This window comes from Puntigrus tetrazona, chromosome 8 (assembly GCF_018831695.1).
Source record: "Puntigrus tetrazona isolate hp1 chromosome 8, ASM1883169v1, whole genome shotgun sequence".
NCBI lineage: Eukaryota > Metazoa > Chordata > Actinopteri > Cypriniformes > Cyprinidae > Puntigrus > Puntigrus tetrazona.
This window is the reverse complement of record NC_056706.1, coordinates 3,580,617-3,600,322: the sequence shown is the minus strand read 5'-3', so window position 1 is coordinate 3,600,322 and position 19,706 is coordinate 3,580,617. Positions and strand designations below refer to the sequence as shown.

At 34.4% G+C, this 19,706-nt stretch overlaps 1 protein-coding gene across 1 annotated transcript in view; it reads left to right on the top strand.

Annotated features, from left to right (window-relative positions):
* The window catches only part of dock5 (dedicator of cytokinesis 5), a 52,851-nt gene extending 35,872 nt beyond the window's left edge, over positions 1–16,979 (top strand). Inside the window, exons 34-51 of the mRNA XM_043247732.1 lie at positions 50–206; positions 347–387; positions 482–572; positions 1,712–1,831; positions 2,127–2,216; positions 3,967–4,071; positions 4,591–4,732; positions 5,699–5,780; positions 5,854–5,938; positions 7,870–7,956; positions 9,078–9,254; positions 9,485–9,568; positions 10,323–10,460; positions 11,678–11,844; positions 13,489–13,633; positions 13,859–14,009; positions 15,117–15,238; positions 16,682–16,979. Coding sequence (XP_043103667.1) covers positions 50–206; positions 347–387; positions 482–572; positions 1,712–1,831; positions 2,127–2,216; positions 3,967–4,071; positions 4,591–4,732; positions 5,699–5,780; positions 5,854–5,938; positions 7,870–7,956; positions 9,078–9,254; positions 9,485–9,568; positions 10,323–10,460; positions 11,678–11,844; positions 13,489–13,633; positions 13,859–14,009; positions 15,117–15,238; positions 16,682–16,783 — 2,086 coding nt within the window. The 3' untranslated portion in view covers positions 16,784–16,979. The remainder of the gene's footprint in view (positions 1–49; positions 207–346; positions 388–481; positions 573–1,711; positions 1,832–2,126; positions 2,217–3,966; positions 4,072–4,590; positions 4,733–5,698; positions 5,781–5,853; positions 5,939–7,869; positions 7,957–9,077; positions 9,255–9,484; positions 9,569–10,322; positions 10,461–11,677; positions 11,845–13,488; positions 13,634–13,858; positions 14,010–15,116; positions 15,239–16,681) is intronic.
* Positions 16,980–19,706: the final 2,727 nt, after the last annotated feature.

The following is a 19,706-nucleotide window of genomic DNA, read 5'->3' as shown; positions in this document are numbered from 1 at the left end:
TTAATTTGTGTCCTCGTTTCACCGCTCTCTCCGTGTGTGCTGTGTCCAGGCTGTTGGAGTACTGTCGACGGCACCGCTATCTTTCTCAGTCCGGTGAGGCGTTGGCTCTGCTCTTAAGTAGTCTGCTGGAGAACCTGCTGGCTTACCGCACCATCACCCATGATGAGAGCCCCGAGCTCCGCATGAGCTGCACCGTCAATGTCCTGGTGAGAACCAGTCCTTGAGAATCCTCAAACAGCTGCGGTCTTTATAAATATACCTTATTATATGCTCAACCCGCTGAAAAGACCAGCGAGGGTCCAATCAGGAATAAAAGTTGCTCAGAGCTTCTCTATCATGTCCACAGAACTTTTACAAAGAAAAGAAAAGGGAGGATATTTATATCCGGTAAGCGTTTTAGATGATTAAAAGTTCTTGTCTTGTTGATGGCACGTGGATGCATCTAATGCATGGATCTGTGTGTTTTGCGGTCTTTCATTAGGTATTTGTACAAGTTACGTGATCTACATCTGGACTGTGAGAACTACACCGAGGCTGCCTACACACTGCTGCTCCACGCTGAACTGTTGGAGGTTTGGACTAACTGTCATTATTACCTTCATTAGACCTTAGAGACCTGTTGCATCTAGGGAAGCAGGGTGACCATTACAGTATAATGCAGATGTAATCACTTAAAACATGTATTTATTTAAAATCGTTTCTCCATTTATTCCAAACTGGAAGTAGAACAAATAGAAATATCAGAAGCGTGTAGCGACCAAATAGAGAATAGTGCAAATTAAAATGCTTTTGCAAGTATGTTTTCTTTGAGCTCCTTTCCATTCGTTACCAGTTCTAATCATAAAAATGTTTTCAATTAAAATTGACTTTTGTTTAAAAAAAAAAACACGTAGCAGCAATGCATATTTGTCTTTGTTTAACCGATTTCAAACATTTAGTCAATTTAAGCCTGCAGATTAAAATGTTTAATTGAGTAGGCTTTTGAAAAATATCATGTTTTTTTTTTGCTTAATTTGTTTATTGAAACAAATTATATATATATATATATATATATATATATATATATATATATATATATATATATATATATATATACACACACATATACATATACATACACACACACACACACACACACACACACACACACATATATGTACACATATATACATTTTTATATATATACACACACATATTAAAAGGATAACAATACAGGATAATATAAATATTTTCTGAAGTTTTGCTCAACAATGTACGGCATTATCACGGCGTTAAAACAAGTTAACTAACAGTTAAATACCAGAAACAACATGCCAAATTTCTGTAATAATATTTAATTTTTGGCAATTGATAAATAAGAAAATGTCTGAATAGTTTTACATGTTCACATCACGTATATTCATAAGTTGCTACAAAATATTTTTGTCAAAGATGTCAGTAAATTTTGGAAATGACATAACCAGTTTTTTTCCCTCGACTAAGCAGGCTGAAAAACTAATACAAGTCAGTTGTTACTTATCCTCTAAATCTTTATAAACGCCAAACATTAAGCCTGTCAGGCCTCAAAGTCTTTTTTTATTCTGTTAGTCTGTTTGCATTTGAATATCTGCAGTGAAAAACATGTTGCCCTTGCAGCTTGAAGTTGTGACACAGCTTGGCGATTATGAGATCAGTGAGATTAGCTTGACTAAATGGTGCAATCTCTTTCTAGTGGTCCGACAAGCCGTGCGCGCCCCACCTGATCCCATGGGACGGAAGTCAGGGGTTGACACAGCAAGAGCTAAAGGAAAGACTTTTTCAGGAGATAATGTGCAATCTGGACAAGGGCAAAGTATGTATTTATGTTGTACGTGCAAATGTAGTAAACTTTTACATGACATTTGCTCACGGTTGATATTTAACTATTCATGTTTTTGAAAGAAGTCTGTCACCAAAGCTGCATTTGCTTTAAGCGTAGAGTTGGTAAACATTAGCACGATTTTAAAAGCTTTTTCTATCCTTTATTTAGAAAGTCGTAATTGCTTTCAAACGCTGTAATGGAGAAAGTACAGTAATTGCTGTCAACAAGTTTTCTCATTTATTAGCCGGACTCACTTGAGCTTGCTTGTTTGTGCTTTTGTCCACAGATGTGGGAGAAGGCCATCGAGATGGCCAAACAGCTTGTTAAACTTCACGAAAACCAGATGTTTGACTTCATAGAGCTCAGTCAGCTGCTGGTAAGACAGACGGGTCAGAATTGGCTTTTTGTTTCTGTGTTAACGTGATCCGAAGGCGAAGATGCTCTGTGATGTGCAGACATTTTAGCGAGACGAACCTTCAGCACGTCTCGTTTCACGCACGTCGTATTTATTCGGGTTTCGGGCTGGTAACTCATAACCCCGCACGCTGGGTAGCAGCCGTCACTCTGTTCAGGAAATAAACATGGCAATTTGCAAGCAAGAGGAGGAAGGAAACTGGTGTGATAACAGCTACTGTAGCAGTTACACACTCTTCTCTCAGTTCTGTGCAGTTCTCACTTGGCAGCTGCCTTCAGTTAAGTCAGAAAACTTAATTTGCTGTTTATGCCAATGAATTGGGTTGAGAACTGCTTTTATAAAACGTTCTGTACATAAGTATTTTTTTTCTTATTTCGGTAACACTTTATTTTACGGTTGCACCTCCTGCTTGCTTATTAGCATGCATATTATTAGATTATTAGCCATTTATTAGTGGTAATTATACACATTAATTCCTTATTCTATATGATCTTATTTTACATCCATAATAATACACTTAACAACTATCTTACTAACTATTAATAAACAACAAATTAGAAATTTATTGAGGTAAATGTCGTAGTTAATAGTTAATAATTGTTACCTTTACTAAAGTGTTACCCTTATTTCTTCTGTAGAAATTATTGTATAGCAAAAAGGAATGTGCAGTAAAACTATCATAACTTAAAAGTTCCCAAAATGGAAATTCTGATATATATATGTATATATATATATATATATATATATATATATATATATATATATATATATATATATATATATATATATATATATATATATATACACACACACACATATATATATGTATATATATATATATATATATATATACACACACACACACACACACACATATATACACACACACATATATATATGTATATGTATATATATATATGTGTATATGTATATGTATAGATAGATAGATAGATAGATAGATATATACACACACACACACACACAATGCCACATAAAAAGAGCCACATGATCAGTTGGTCAGAGAACTACAGAAGGATTCTAGAAACTCAAGGTTAATCATTTCCATTTATAAATACATAAGAAGTTCTTGAGAGATCTTCAAAATTATTGACAATAATTGCAATTCTTAAGGGTTTGCACAATTAGAATAGTTATATAAAACTTTATTGTCAGAGTTGTTAGAACAATTTAGACAATTTGAACATTTTTAATGACTGCTAAGACCTTGATTATTATTAACCTTTTAAAATAAGCTACTAAAAGGATCATAATTGTTGGTCTTTGCAAGTGAAGAACCAGGGGTTAAGTGCTTTGATCAAAGGCACTATGGGGGCAGATAACGGTAATTGAAGTTGACTGAAGCTTTTGTGTTAGCAGGATTACGTGCAATAGGGGTCAAACAAGTTATGCGTTTGTCAATTAATGAGCTGAAATGGATGAATATTGGCGATAATGGTGGATGTTTAGGTGTTCCTCACTTGAAGCTATCAAATGACTTCATAAGAACTTCGACGAAGTTCACAGGCATTATGAACTTATTCACCTACGTTGCACGAACGAGCATGGCGAACACGCATGAACCTCTGATTTGTTTGAAATGACACGAGGACGGGCACATGATGACACGTTGTCAGCCATTCCTTTTATGCTTGACTTTTAAATGCCTCAACTGCAAATTCAAGTGTAAAACCAGCAGTTGTTTTGTACACAGAAACAGCAGGCGCAGTATTATCAAAACATCATGCACGCAATGAGACCTCAGCCGGAATATTTCGCAGTGGGATACTACGGACAAGGTTTTCCATCCTTCCTCAGGGTGAGTGAATTTTGCGTTCTTTAACGGCTTTGATGAAACCGGAATGAGGGATATGATTTTTCAGACCATAACTTGGAGTGCTGTTCCTCCATTTCGTCTAATTTTCTGTTGTTTACGCTGTGTAAAATCTGTAAACTATGGATTAAATGGTGACACAAACAAGCTGGCAGGGTCGGCTCGATGTTTGGCATTTCAGCATCGAGCATTGCCAATGGAAAACAGATATTTTGATTACAGCTCTCCCCAAAGAGCTCTCTGAGTAATTGGGTTTTAACAAGAAAATAATACTTTTGTTTTCACAGTCAGGGGTTCGGAAACCCTGGTGCGACACTTTTACAGATACAAGAGCCCCTTAGACGTCTGATAACATGAAAGGCTCTCTGCAGTTATTAATGGTTTTGCATGCATAGCAAGCCGTGGATATCACTTGATTAAAAAAAAAAAAGCAGCCAGCATGTAAAAGATCATGTGGTCATTCATACGCTCTTCATTGATTTTTACTGTGTCTGTTTCTAACAGAACAAAATGTTCATTTACCGTGGTAAAGAGTATGAGTGGCTGGAGGACTTTAGCTTGAAGCTGTTGTCTCAGTTTCCCAACGCTGTGAAGATGACCAGCACATCGCCCCCTGGTGACAACATCTGTAACTCATCCGGTCAACGTATCCTTGACTCCTAAAATGCTGACATTGTGGATCAAATTGATTCAAATATTTAGATTTTTGTTGCTGAAATTTTTACATTATCCAAACATCATAGACTGTAATTATACGGCACTGCTGAATACAGTATACAAAAAGTAACTAAATGTAAATAAAAAGCATATAAAACCAGTATCAGTATTAAAAGTAGGTAAATTTATGTGTATGTTTGCATATCCGCATACATATTTTCAATTCTAAAACATCCAGACTGAGAAGTTAAGGTTCTAAATTATAATAAACATTTTACAAAAATGTTTAAAGGTATTTAAAAACAAAATATAATAAATACTAATAATAATGTAAAGCTATTTTTAATAAACATTACTACAAAAATACTAAATGTTTTCAACATATATAATCTTTCTTGAGCAGCAATTCCGCGTATTAAAATGATTTCTGAAGGATCTTGTGACATTAAAGACTGGAGCAATGAGGCTGAAAGCATTGCATCATAGAAATAAATTACAATTTGGACTAATATTTTATAACATCACTGTTTAACTACATTTTAATGGAATAAATGCAGTGAACGTAAGAAGAGCCTTCTTTCAAAAACATTAGAAAATCCAGTCTTTTAAATGGTCACTGTGTATTTACGGTGGATAGCATGTATAGATTAGTATAACTTTTATTTGACAGCATTTAAATACTTGTGGCATCTCTAAAGTGTCTGAATGCTGGCCTTTATTTAAAGGACAATAGCACTTCAAAACAAAAAATATTTCACTAAAAGCAGTGACATTTAATTTTTTTGTTGATACTTTTTTATAATCACTATACATTACAAATTTCTTTCTCTGCAGATTGCATTTAGGTCCAAAATAATACACTGACGTTTTGCATCCAGCATTCATTTAAATGATTGTTTGACCCACTGACCCCAAATGTGCGAACAGTTTTCTGCCCTTAACCAATATTTCTCAGATATCCAGTGTTTTACGGTGAAGCCCGTCTTAAACTTACCTTCACCGTTCAAGGACAAAGAACTTCCTGAACAAATCCTCAAGTATAATTCTACACACACTTGTCACTATTCAAATCTCCTATTAAGAATGCTCTTATAGATCTTTTTTTCTCAGTTATTACAGAACAAACGAGGTGGAAAAGTTCCAGTATTCAAGACCGTTCAGGAAAGGAGAAAAAGATCCCGACAATGAGTTTGCTGTGAGTTATTATTTCTATTGTTGGTGCCATCGCATACAGGCGTGCGAACGTTGAACGAATATTGAAGTGCAGCAGTTAACCGATAAGCAAGATCAGGATAATTAGGGTGCGTGAAAAATTTCAGATCAAACTCGGCTGGTGTGTTTCGTATAATATTGTTGACATTGTATACGTATTTTAGCATGTCTCAGTTGGAACTGTTAAGCGTGATGGTTTGCATCAAGATTTGTTGTTGACCTCCAAAGAAAAATAAATGCAGGAATCCCAGTCTTAACCATATTAGTTTAAAAAAGTAATTAGTCATTATTAGAGAGAGTCATACCATTTGTAAGAACTCATTACATCATTATAAAAGTAACCGATTACCAGGAAAAATAAGAATTGTGTTACTTAAAAAAACCGTGGATGCTCCCATTGATAAGTTAACAAAATGGGCACTAAATAGAATAAATTATTATTATAAAAAAAATTGTACATTAATCTACACTTTATCTACTGACACAGACAAATGTTATGATATGATATTATGATAATTTAACATTATATGATGAAAGAACCTTAGTAATTAGAATATCCATATTCTAATATTTAGAATATTAGAATATGGATATTTGTCATGTGTATATAATATTTGTCATGTTGACTGTGGTGGTGCTTTAGACATTGTCATTTATTGTTTCTGTAAACAACTGATGAGATAAAACTAATAAGAATTCTACTACTAATAACAAAATAAAACGCACTAAGGATTAATGAGCTGCTGGGTTCATGAATATTAATCACGTACCCCCGTGTTCGCTCGAATTGTTTTTCTGAAATTAGAACAGGGATGATAATAGATGGGCGCCAGCAAATGAGATTTGTCTTTTGCGCATTAGCTTCGCCCACTATCAGAGAAACCGGGCGTTCTTAAAAGCCCAAGAATTCCAAAGAACAATACAACAAAGAATATCGTTTACATATCGCGTGTCAATTCTGCATGTTATGAAAGACTCTCCGGACCTGTATCTTTGCGTGTGAGACAGTTTATGGTACGCCAAACACATCTACACCGTGCATCCATTCAGATGAACTGAAAAATGCAATTCTAATAAAATGAGAAATTATAGCAACAACTCATTTTATTGTCAGTAATAGTAATGGTGTTGTAATAAAGAATAATTAGTTTAATTACTCGTTACTAAAAAAACTTAACACCGTTAGTAATGCTGTTTATTTATAACACATCACAGTGTTGTGCATATTTGTCTTTTCTGTATTTGTTAATGTGCACAAAATGCAATTCTTATAGGAAAGCTCCAGTAAGCATAAATAAATAAAACAAATGGTAACACTTTATTTTACAGTTAGTAGTTGCTTAGCATTAGCACGCATGTTACTAGAATATTAGCCATTTATTAGTGCAAATTAAGCACATATTAATGCCTTACACTAACAACTACCTTACTGACTATTAATAAGCAGCAAATCAAGAAATTATTGAGGTAAATGTTAATAGTAAATAACGTTACCAATCTAATAAATACATAAAACCCATTCTATTTATAGTTTCTGCTAGTATTAAGATATATGAAATGTATGAGATATATAAAACATTCTTAATTATGCAGAAATATCAACCATTATCACCATATTCCCTGATATCCCACCCCATTGTGCCTTTAATCAAACACTAGAAATGTCAACTATTAATATACCTTTATTCATGTTCTTACAGAGGTTTCTAAGTATTTAAGGGGTATATCATTTGTAATTTTCCAATTGACCACTGGTTATAATGAATTCAGTAACTAATAACACTTTTAAAAGCCAATGGATGTTCCATAAGATTGAAGAATTGCCCTGTATAATTATTAATACATTTACATGATTAACCTTTAGATCTTGGATACCTTCTGTGTAAATGTGACTCTCTGCCTTTGACCTTACAGACCATGTGGATCGAAAGGACCACCTATATTACAGCATACCGCTTCCCAGGAATCCTCAAGTGGTTTGAAGTGAAGTCCATGTCTGTGGTGAGTTACTAAAAATGAACTCTAAAACTTATATGTCTTATATGCCAAATATGAACAAAATGCTCATTTTAAAGACAAAATTAATGTTGATTAATGTTGTTGAGAATCCAAAAGAACAATAAAAAATACAAAGTAATTACATTCTTATATTTCTAATGTTATGTAACTTATTCACTTGATTGTATTTTAAGCATTATTACTCCAGTTTGCAGTGTAACACTATCCTTCAGAAATCATTCTCATATGCTGATTTGCTCATGAAAAACAATCAAATCAAAATGATTTTATCAGAAATAAATATACTGTTCATAAAGCATAACATCAGGGCTGTCCAAACTCGGTCCAGTGTCCTGCAGAGTTTAGCTCCAACCCTTATTAAACTTGTGTGAAGCATCTAATCAAGCTCTTACTAGAGCTGAGTGCAAGTGTACTGTGTTGAGGCAAGTTGGAGCTAAACTCTGCAGGACACTCCACAGTCTGGACAGCCCTGCGTTACAGTAATCAAGAATAAAAGTATGAATTATTTTCACCAGATCACTGAAAGATTAGAGTTCAGTGAGATTTTGCAGCTGAAAGAAACTATTCTTTACAACTGTAAACATTTTTCTGTCAAACTTTAACTCAAAAATAAAACTTAAATTTTTAACGTAAGTGGAATGACAAAAAATTGGATGACAAAGGATTTGATACATGTACCATCCCTAGACTTCATAGGCAATTACATCTGGGTGTTGACAGATTAAAAGTGGTGTGAAATACTGTATTTCTTAAAAATAGAACCGAGAGGAAGCATACATAATGAAAATAACAATGGTCCCAAAATGGAACCTTGAGGGACCCCGCGGGTAATAAAAGCCATTGATGACAAAAATATGACAAATAAATTTGAACAAAAAAGTTTAATTTTGAAGATGTATACCAACTTCAATTAAGATCGTATGATCAATCATATCAAATGCTGAGCTAAGGTACCTAAGGTAAGGAAACATCGCTAGCAGAGTCCCTTTTTAATAAAAGGTTATTAGCTACCCTAAGAAGAACAGATTCTGTGTACTGACCTGACCTAAAACCAGATTGCAGTTGTTCAAAACCCTACTTTTTGTGTTGTCACTCGTTTGCAGGAAGAGATCAGCCCTTTGGACAATGCCATAGAAACCATGGAGCTGGCCAATGAGAAGCTGAGTAATCTGGTCCAGCAGCAGGCGTGTGACCGCTCTCTTCCTGTGCACCCTCTCTCCATGATGCTCAATGGAATTGTGGACCCTGCAGTCATGGGTGGCTTTTCCAACTACGAGAAGGTTAGACTTTTTTTCCTCTTCTGCTGCTTCTGTTAATTTTTGACGAAAATAAATGAAGCCCGAATCAAACTATCCACCTGATAATAATGGCTGTATCGGTCAGATGTGCTCCACATTTGCTCTGTACCTTTTTCTCCTGGTCAGATATGAAAAATTGATGCGTGCCTCAAGGCTTTAGGTCTGCTGAAGCACCGGCTGATATTAATTGAAATTTTTGTTTCACCCTTCAGGCATTTTTCACAGAGGCCTACATGAAGAAGAACCCTGACCACCTGGAACGCATTGAAGTCTTAAAACACCTGATCGCATTGCAGGTAACACTTTTTTATACCATGGTGGCTGTGTGTATCAAAATAGATTTAGTGAATAAAAAGCTTTTAATGTTCTCGAAAGAAGTCTCCTATGCTCACCATTAGTATAAAAATACAGTAATATTTGTCATGTTGTGAAATATTATTGCAGCTTGAAATTCTTTTTTTTTTTATTTTAATATATTTTAAAGTGTAATTTATTCCTGCAATGCAAATATGAATTTCCAGTGTCATCACTTACTACGTTATCATTTAAAATCATTATAATACGCTGCTCATAATGCATTTTTAGTATTATTGTCAATGTTGGATTAATGTTTTGTATTTGATGAATAGATGAATGTGGAAAAAAACAGTATTTATTTAAAATAACAATCTTTTGTAACATGTTTATTGTAAAATCTTTATTCTGTAAAATTCTTTGTCACTTTTGACGATTTGCATCTTTTCTGAATAAACATATTAATTTAATTTCTGTTCCCCAAACTTCTGAACAACAGAGTATATTAAATAACTCGTAACTTGCATCGGCTGTTTTAATGTCCGTTAGCTTTGCAACCATGTGTTAATGCAAAGCTGACAAAACAGACATTTGACATACTATATCTGAAAATATATTGCAGTATGCACATTTATACCGTTCCAATATTTCATTTGTCATATTAAGACAAGGTACTGTAAAAGCTTCAAAGTCCTACATCGAGTTGAGTGTTAAATTTTTAATTTACAAAAAGCTTTAATGTCTGTTTCTTCTCAGATCCCTCTGCTTGATGAAGGGATCCGGATCCACGGAGAGAAATCCACGGAGCAGCTCAAACCCCTTCACAACAGACTCGTCACCTGCTTCCAGGACCTGCGTGCTAAAGTGGAGAAACTCTACGGTGTCATTACTCTGGTGAGTCTGACAGATTCAGCTCTAAAGGAAGGGATTTGTGAGAGACAGACAGAGGGTTCTGGGTGGAAATCTTTCAGATCTGAGGAAGTGATTCATATGGGATATTGTCTAACAATTTCTTTGAAGGAGTTTTGAAATCAGCTAAGACAACACAAGTTTTGGTTTCGTGAGACTACGTGAGGGAGGACAGATCTGCTTTGATGAAGTGACTGTTTTTTGTCAGGTTTACCGCAATCGTAGTAAAAGACACACTTATTAGACTCTTCATTAAGGTGTTTTTCTTTGTGTATGCCACAAGTTTGGTCCCCAAAAGGAAAATATCTTAAAGGTGAGGTATGTTATTGTTTTGATGCTAAAATACATTCTCCATCCTAGGTTATATGCAGAGACTACTATAAGATGTTCTTGTTAGAAGGAACACAACTCATCCCTTAATTTTTGACTTATTTGCAAGCATGTATTAACATTCAAATCTGACCCGTTGTGCAGAAGCATGCCATGTTTTACTTGGAAATTTCTACTCTAAGTGAAAATCCCACATATTTAGACTATATTAAATCCCACATATTTAGAAAATATATATATTTTCAAAAATATTTTCTTACGCTCACCAAGACTTCATTTACAGTTGTTTAATTAAAAATCTAGTAAAAACAGCACTATTTTAAATATTATTACAATTTATAATAACTGTTTTCTGTTGTAATTGATTTAAATGAGTTAAAATGTAATGTAATTAAAATGTAATTTATTTCTGGGATGCAAAGCTCAACTTTCAGCAGCCATTACATTCCTTAATGTCACATGATCCTTCAAGGAATCATTCTAAAACATGAGGGCGAGTAATTAATGACAGAAAATTCATTTCTGTATGATCTGTCCCTTTAAGTAAGCATTTCTTAACAATTTATACATTTTGACAAAACAGTCCTAGATTTTTTCCAGGTTTCTTTAGTGAATAAAGAACAGCATTTACGTGAAACAATTTTTTTTCTTAACATTAAAAAGGTTTTTACTGCCACTTCAGACCAATTTAATGCATCTTTGCCGAATAAACAACATTAGAAAAACCCTTCCTACTGCATGTGGTGCAGAAATAACATATCTCAGCTTTAATGAGTGAAATACTGCCTAAATACTGGCAAATTCACATTTACGAATGCCGAAATTTCAATAACGCTACAACTTACCGAGATCCACGGCGTGTGTGTTTCCAGCCCTGCTCTCTGACAGAAAAGAAGAAGAGTCGCGTGGGGTCAGTGGTAATGCCGTACATCATGTCCTCCACACTCAGACGGATGTCCACCATCTCAAACGCCTCATCTGGACACTCAAGCGGCTCGGGCTCCTCCGACGGAAACTCCTCCAGACCTGCTTCCCAGGAGTCAGTATCCTCATTTCTAGAAATAAATTCCCTCGTTCCCAGCACCAAGGGCTAATTTGCTTCAGAGTCATGGAAAGGTCACGGAACGATTCAGTTTCCCATGTAATTATGCTTTCTGCTAGTGGACAAACATGACATTTATTCGTTTAACCTCCACGTTTAATTGGCTGTCGTAGGTACTGGATAAGTGCACTCTCGTTAAACAAGTCCTTAATTACCATTAACTCCTTAATAATTTAGATAAAAAAAATAAAAAAATCTCAAATCTGAAAAAAAAAGTGTAAATGACAACCTTAACCAGTTTTCAGTGATCAGCCTGTTTTCCCTCGAGTATTTGAAGATGAAATGATCTCAGATCAGTCATTCATAACTGATCAGAGCACTTGCCTTTTAGGTTTTTTGCCGCAAAGTTATTATTGTGATTGAATGATGCCTAGTGGGGAAAAACAGAAAGTGCCGTTTCCATTTTTCTTCCTCTCTCATCATCATTTTGCGTCATGTGAATACGTGCTCTGATTACTGAGAACATTTTATTGTTAATTCATTCTTACGTTAGTTGGATTAATTCTTAATTAAGCCATAATATAGTTTATTTATGACAATTATCCCTTCCTGAGAGGAAAAATTGGAAAATTATGAGGGAAACATTAAGAGAAAATACAATTTTAAGAAAATTAAGAGAGAAAAAGAGGTGTTTTGATCACATATTGCATGAGCTTCTATTGTAGTTACATGACAAACATTGCTGAAACATTTCTGATGCACGATTTTAATAAGTGTGTATATATATATATATATATATATATATATATATATATATATATATATATATATATATATATAAAAAAAAAATAAAAATAATATATATATATATATATATATATATATATATATATATATATATATATATATATATATATATATATATATATATATATATATATATATATATATATATATATATATATATATATATATATATGAAAAATATAGTAGTGCTCAGATTGATTTTGCTACAAACTTTACATAGACTTGTTCATGTCCTTGAGAATAGTTTTGGAAATCTTGTTTCTTTTTTGGCATGCTAAAACCTCTGGATTAACATTACAAGAATGCCAACAATGGTTTGCGCTTTTCTATTGTGTCAGAAGCAGATGCATTCAATGCATTTCTCTTTTAATTGTAATGTTTCCAATTACGTTTGAAAAACCTCTTTTGTTCGTCAACCTTTCTTTTATATCTGCATCTTATACCGATGCTCACACTTTTATTTTTAGCAGGAAATGCCAATCAAACGTGTATATCATATATAAATAAGTAGCGATTGTGAAAACCGGCAGCTGAAAGAACAAGACGCAGATCTCGGAAGAATCTGTCAAGAGCAATCGAATGTACATCGAAGGTTTATATGCGAATTTGCTATTTGCCATTGCTATTTGGAGGTTTTCACTTCTGCGTCACTCAACCCACGAGTGGCTTACTTAGTCTCTTCGCATTAAACTGAGATGTAATATTTGTGTTTTAAAGTAGATTGCTAAACTGATACACAACCAGAATGTTGTCGTGCAAATGCGCGATAGGTGCTCGGAGGATTTGTATAGGTGTGCAAGAGGTTTTCATGTGATTGTCTCTTCTTCTTCTCAGTTCTCTGCTCTCCCGCGTGAGCGACAGCAGGGTTTCGGTTCTGTCTCGCTCGGAGGAAGATAATCGGATAAGTAAGAAGAACAGGAAAGAATGGAGCATGAGCAAGTCTCAGGTCTTACTGGAGCGACCCACTGACAGCGACGAGGTGCCTTCGCGTTTATTTTCTCCGTTCGCGGCTGTTAGTGAGCTGTTCGTGATGTTAAATGGTACCGTTCTCTGATGTCAACATCCATTTGATGTTCATTTGTGTCGTTTCTTAGCGATATTGAAGGATTGAGTGGAGTAATTTGTAGGAAAGAAAATTTTTAAAGTGGACTAATTTAATATTTGGAGATATGACTCATGCTATATGCTGTCTGTGTGGTGGAAGATTCCTCCAGAGAAGCAGCCGAGGCCTAAAAGTCTGACGATCGGAGACCGGAGACTTACGCTGTCGCTGTTTCATGGAGATTCATCTAATTTGAGTTTACACAACCCTCTCAGCCCTCTGCCTGCCTCGCCGCACACACCACGCAGCTCCAGTGAGTGCTCAACCACACAGCTGACACCTACCCAGATGATTGTTTTTTTTTTTTGGTTTTCCTTTGCTGTGGTGCACGAATATGGTAATGCTGCCATCGCTGTACTATAGTACCACTGCAGTACTTTTTCTTTAAAATAAAATCGTGTTCAATATACAATAAGCTGCCATTCAATAGATTGTGGGCGGTCTTGAAAGAAATCTCTTTTGCTCACCAAGGTTGCATTTATAAAAATAAAATAAAAGCATCATAAATACAGTAAAAATGTTAAATATAATATAATATAAAAAAATATATAAAAAAAAAAAAAAAAAAAAAAAAAATATATATATAATATATATATATATATATATATATATATATATATATATATATATATATATATATATATATTATTATTATTATTATTATTATTATTTTAAAATAATTTACTTCTGTGATGTAAAGCTAATTACATCACATACTAATTACATACTTCTGATATGCTGATTTGCTCCTTGCTTAAGGTATATTTTTATATCTTATATATCTTATACTTTATTATTTGTTATTTTTCTGTTACTTATTATTAGTGTTAAACTGTTGTGTTGCAGAAACCTTGAAAAAATTTTTAATTTCAGGATTCTTTGAATTGTACGTTTTAAAAACAGCATTATTTCAAATGTCTTTGCCGTCACTTATGATCAGTTTAATGCATCCTTGCTGAATAAAATGATTAATTTCTTGAAAAATAAATCTGTTGATGTTTTTTACATTTTGAATCTATTGATATTAAATTCTACATTTTTATGATTTTCTCTTATCAATTATTAAAATTTAGTCAATACGACTTTTAAGTAACTCCTTTAGCGTTTTTATGCAATGCAGGGTGTTTCAAAGCAGCATAATAATAATCAGCAAAACAATAGAATCAGTAACGCAAACTCAATCAAATATGACACTAATTCCAATTCCGTTGTAAAGCAGGTCTAAAAAAAGACAGCAGTGCTATTATTTAGCTCGGGTCAGTTCTGTGCTGATTCAGTAATAAATACACAGAACGTAATCATCCAGAACACTGACATCTGTATAACATTATTAAACCTCACATCGATCCTCTTCCCGTAGGTTTCACGTGTCTCCAGAGCGAGAGTAACTTCAGCGCACCGGACATCACGTGCACCCCACCACCAATGCCGCCCAAAAAACACCCTCACGAGAGCGAGAGCATCTATAACTCCACCTCTGACGTAAGCATGCACAACAGTTCACTTATTAACAGCAGCGATTGGGAAAACTCTATTCAAATGAATTACTGTTTCCCTCGTTAGCATTACTGACAATAAAATGCAGCGTTACTCTTAATGGATGCGCAGTGTAACATACCTGCATTTGAACTACCATAAACTTACATGAAAGCAAAATGAATGCACTATGTGTAAACTATATTCTTTGTTGTATTTTCCTGTAAAAATAACAGTCGCTGTGGATTTTTTTAGCATTTATGAAATGCCGCCTTCTCTGGTAGTGCACGAATTCAAGCGTAGCTTAACTTTTTAGCTTGTGGGGACTAAACCAAGCCAGCTGATTTGGTTAGTCAAACTATTAAATACATTTTAGCATTTCTGAAGCAAAATGTACCAAAGCACCACCTGTGTACCATCAAAACCAGTTTTACTATGATTAGAACTGCAGCAAGCGCGTGAGGTGAATTATTTTGAAGGCTGCGCTAGCAATAAACGCACGCATAGCATGCACCATACACATGTTTGAATCGCAAAGAGGAAGATTTTAAGCAAATCAAAAAATATATCTGTTCAACATTATATATACAATTTACATTATATATATATATATATATATATATATATATATATATATATATAGAAGTTAAGTTAAACACACAAAAGCAGGGACACAAACACACTTAGTAATGTTAAATCTTACAGATTAAGCAGTTTAGATTCCGAAATGTATTTCTATATGTTGTTGTGTGTGCATTAAACTACATTTGGATGCACACGCTCCTTTTCCTGAGCTGACACTGAGCTGTGAGGCTGTCTGGGTCTGGATTCCTCTGCAGTTGTTATATGTGTTGCAAACAAATGCTAAATATCCGCTCATGTCGTGCAACGTCCAAGCACTAATAGCTATTATCTGCCAAAATGTAGATTGGTCACGCGATAATTTCTTACACAAATGAGATGGGAAAGCCATGAGCAAGTTTGATTATATTTATGCATTTAATAAACAAAAAATAAGTCAAATATCGTACAGTAACTACAGTATGTGCATATTTACTTTTGAATTGAACACATTATTAATGACCAAATATTTAGTAAAATTTTTTTTTTTTTTTTTTTTTTTCCTCCCCAATCTGAATTAAAGCGCTAAATATTTTTCCCCCTTTTTTTAATAGAAAACACTAAATGGCAAACAATATCTTAAGCACCACCACAAGTTTAGTCAACAAATATGCATTCATGTTTATTCTAATTACTAAAAATCGTCTTATAATGTTTATTAACGATGAAGTCAGTTGCTATTTGTGAGAAGTAACTAGCAACATAATCACTTTTTTTTTAAAGTAACGTTTTTGTAACGGTTTTTAAACTTTGCATTCATTTGTATTTCCATTATAAAAACTTTATAACAAAAATACAAATGCTTTTCCTTTTCTATTTCACCTGTAGTTCACTCCTCCTCTACCGACGAAAGTTGAAAACAAGCCTCCTCCGCCGCCCCCCAAAACACGCAAGTCCATGTTTCCCGCTTACGAGAGCAATCCACAATAAAGACTCTCCGCTTCTCCTGAACCCAGAAGCAGACGTCTCAGATAATTGCTTGCTGTGAAAAACACTTCTGAACGGTACTTGTTCCTTTTTTTAAAAATTCAAAGCTGAGAGATTTTTTTTTGTCACGGTTTTCTGGTATTAAACCTGTTTATAGTTTTTTTTTTTTTTTTTTTTTTTTTTTTTTTTTTTTTTTTTTTGGTAGCAAAACAGCAGTTTCATCCTGATTAAACATTATGTTTTCTCTAGTGTGTATTTATTCAGAACTGCTGGGCAGGAACGTGACCAAAGGTTGGTTGTTTGGGTTGTTGAATGTTAAAATCAGCCTCGTATCCACTGGATTACAGTAGTTTATCTCGACCTGTATCTGTGCCTTATAAATAGAGATATTTAAAATGAATGAAGTTCGCTTTGCGCATTGCTCATAATCGTCAGGTTGCGCGTTCGTGCAATTAAAACTTTTGTAGCTGAACCTCTTGCACCAACAGCACAGTTTGCATTACTTTTCCCCTTAAGCAAGAAAAGAGGCTTTATTTGGTGGGTTTTTTTCACTCTAGAGAGCTACATTTGTATAAAAAAACCTTTAAAAAATATTTAAAATACCTGTGAACTAAATATAACTGTAGAGAAATGCAGAAGTGTATACAGTATAAAATGCAGGCTTTATGAAATGATTTAAAGCGTCTAGTATTATTTTTGTCATGAGATCAGATCAAAGCAGACCAGATGTTGATTGAATTCTGGAATACTACTTATTGTTTCAACACTTAATGGAATTGTTCCCCTTAAAAAAATGAAATTAGCTGAAAATGCACTCCCCCTCAGGCCATCCGAGATAAATTTGTTTCTTCATCAGAACGGATTTGGGGAAATTTAGCTGCAGTGAATGGGTGCCGTCAGAATTAGAGTCCAAGCATCTGTTAAAAAATCACTCCAGTCAATCAATTTACTAATTATCAATAAACGAGTACGTCAAGGCATTTTAACTTTTTGCTTCGTAATCCACGATAACGCTTCCTGTGACGTTTCACATAAAAGTCCACCCATATATTTGTTTAAAACTATTCTAGATATTCTAGATATGTTCTGATTCAGACTAGTTTCACTGTTTTAACTTAAAAATGTGTTCATGATGGACCTAATTGACCGGAGTAGCGTGGATTACTGTGATGTTTTTATCAGCTGTTTGGATTCTCTTTCCGACGGCACCCATTCACTGCAGAGGATCCATCGGTGAGCAAGTCATATAATGTAAATTACTCCAAATCTGTCCTGAGGAAGAAGGGTGAGTAAAATTTCAGCTAACTTTTTTTTGCATGAACTATTCTTTAAGCCTCACCTTAGTAAGACGTGGCACGTTTGGAGTTTAGAGAAACATATATAGCTTAGTGAAATGTTCTAGGAGGGTTTGAGATCATGGCTTTAGGTTTTAAGGCTTGCTTTTTGCATTTACCTCAAAATATCACAGTTCAGTAGTACATGCACTGTATTTGTATTTGTACACTGTATTTTTTTTTTTTTTTTTTTGTACGATAGATTTTTTTTTTCTTTTGTGATCCAGAATATGTCTTCATCTTGACTTTGGGTGTTTTAATTTATTCATTGTAACGTTGTTGAATGCAGAGCTCCAGTTCTTACAAACAGATATCAGAAGAGCAGGATCATTCTCATAAGTTCACTGGTTAAAAAACGACACTGGGACCGTCTGTCTTGTAATGGGTTACAGTAAGGCAATTTTCAGAAAGATTGCGTAGTTTTGTACTTCGAGGAGAGTGTGTTTTGCAATTATGGTTATATTTAATTGATGTGCGCGAGGAAAATTCTATTTCTGCATGAAATGTTATGTACATACTGTATTAAATCACACAGTTATCAGAACAAATGTGATAGATATTTCACAAAATTCCAGGGAAAACCAGAAAAATGTTTTTTTTTTTTTTTTTTTTTTTTTTTTAAGGGACTGTAGGTGTAAATATAGAATTTTTCTACAGAATAATTTAAACTTGAAACTGTAATTTAAATGAGATTCCAATGAAATAGTTTTTACCTTTTTAACGTGTTTCATTAACATTACATAAACCGAGGGGGTTCACGTCTGAATCATTTCAGCATCCAAACCCTTATATAGTAAATGCGTGTGTTTTTAAAACAATTATTTATATTTTTTTTCGGTCAAAGTGGACCGGTTTTGCCACCTGCGGGCAGAAACCCACGAAAACCAATGAAAAAAAACCAATGAGATTTTTTGCACTCCAATTTGAATAAAAGTGACAAAAGAAATCAACTGTTTGCTAGTTTTTCACTAAAGCGGTTTCGAAATGAATCGAATTGCCTTGAATATATCGTAATCGTTTTCAAACCTGACGGTGAATTAGCAGGAATGAATGCGTTCAAATGCAACTCATTTTTCATGCATTTATGTATAAAATTAGGCAAATATATGCATTTGAATTAACTATATTTAACTACTATTTATGCTAGAAACCAATGCGATCATCGCCTCGTTTTGTTCTTGACAGCGTACTTCATGTTTTAAATTCGTATCTTCATTGAACTAGCAAAGGCCAAACGGTGATTACACCTAGTGTGGGATACGTCTCTGTCAAATATACTGTGTGTTTGCGCTAGACTGAAGAGTGACTTGTCACAGTGATCTTATTTAAATTGTTATGTTCTTCTTGAGTCATCGGGTAATAACTGGTCATCTCCCGAGTTTCCGATGCCCCAGGACGACATTATACTCTTGACATCTGTTCTCTCTGAGCGGCAGAAATGAAGGAGGTGGGTGAGAGTCGACGCAGCAGCAGATCAAAGCTCTTTGCCGTCCCTCAGGCTGGAGATTACAGACTTAATAATCTCGCTTGTGAAGGTGTTGCTTTTTTTTGGGGGGGAATGGATACTTCACCGCGTTGTGCCGAACGATATG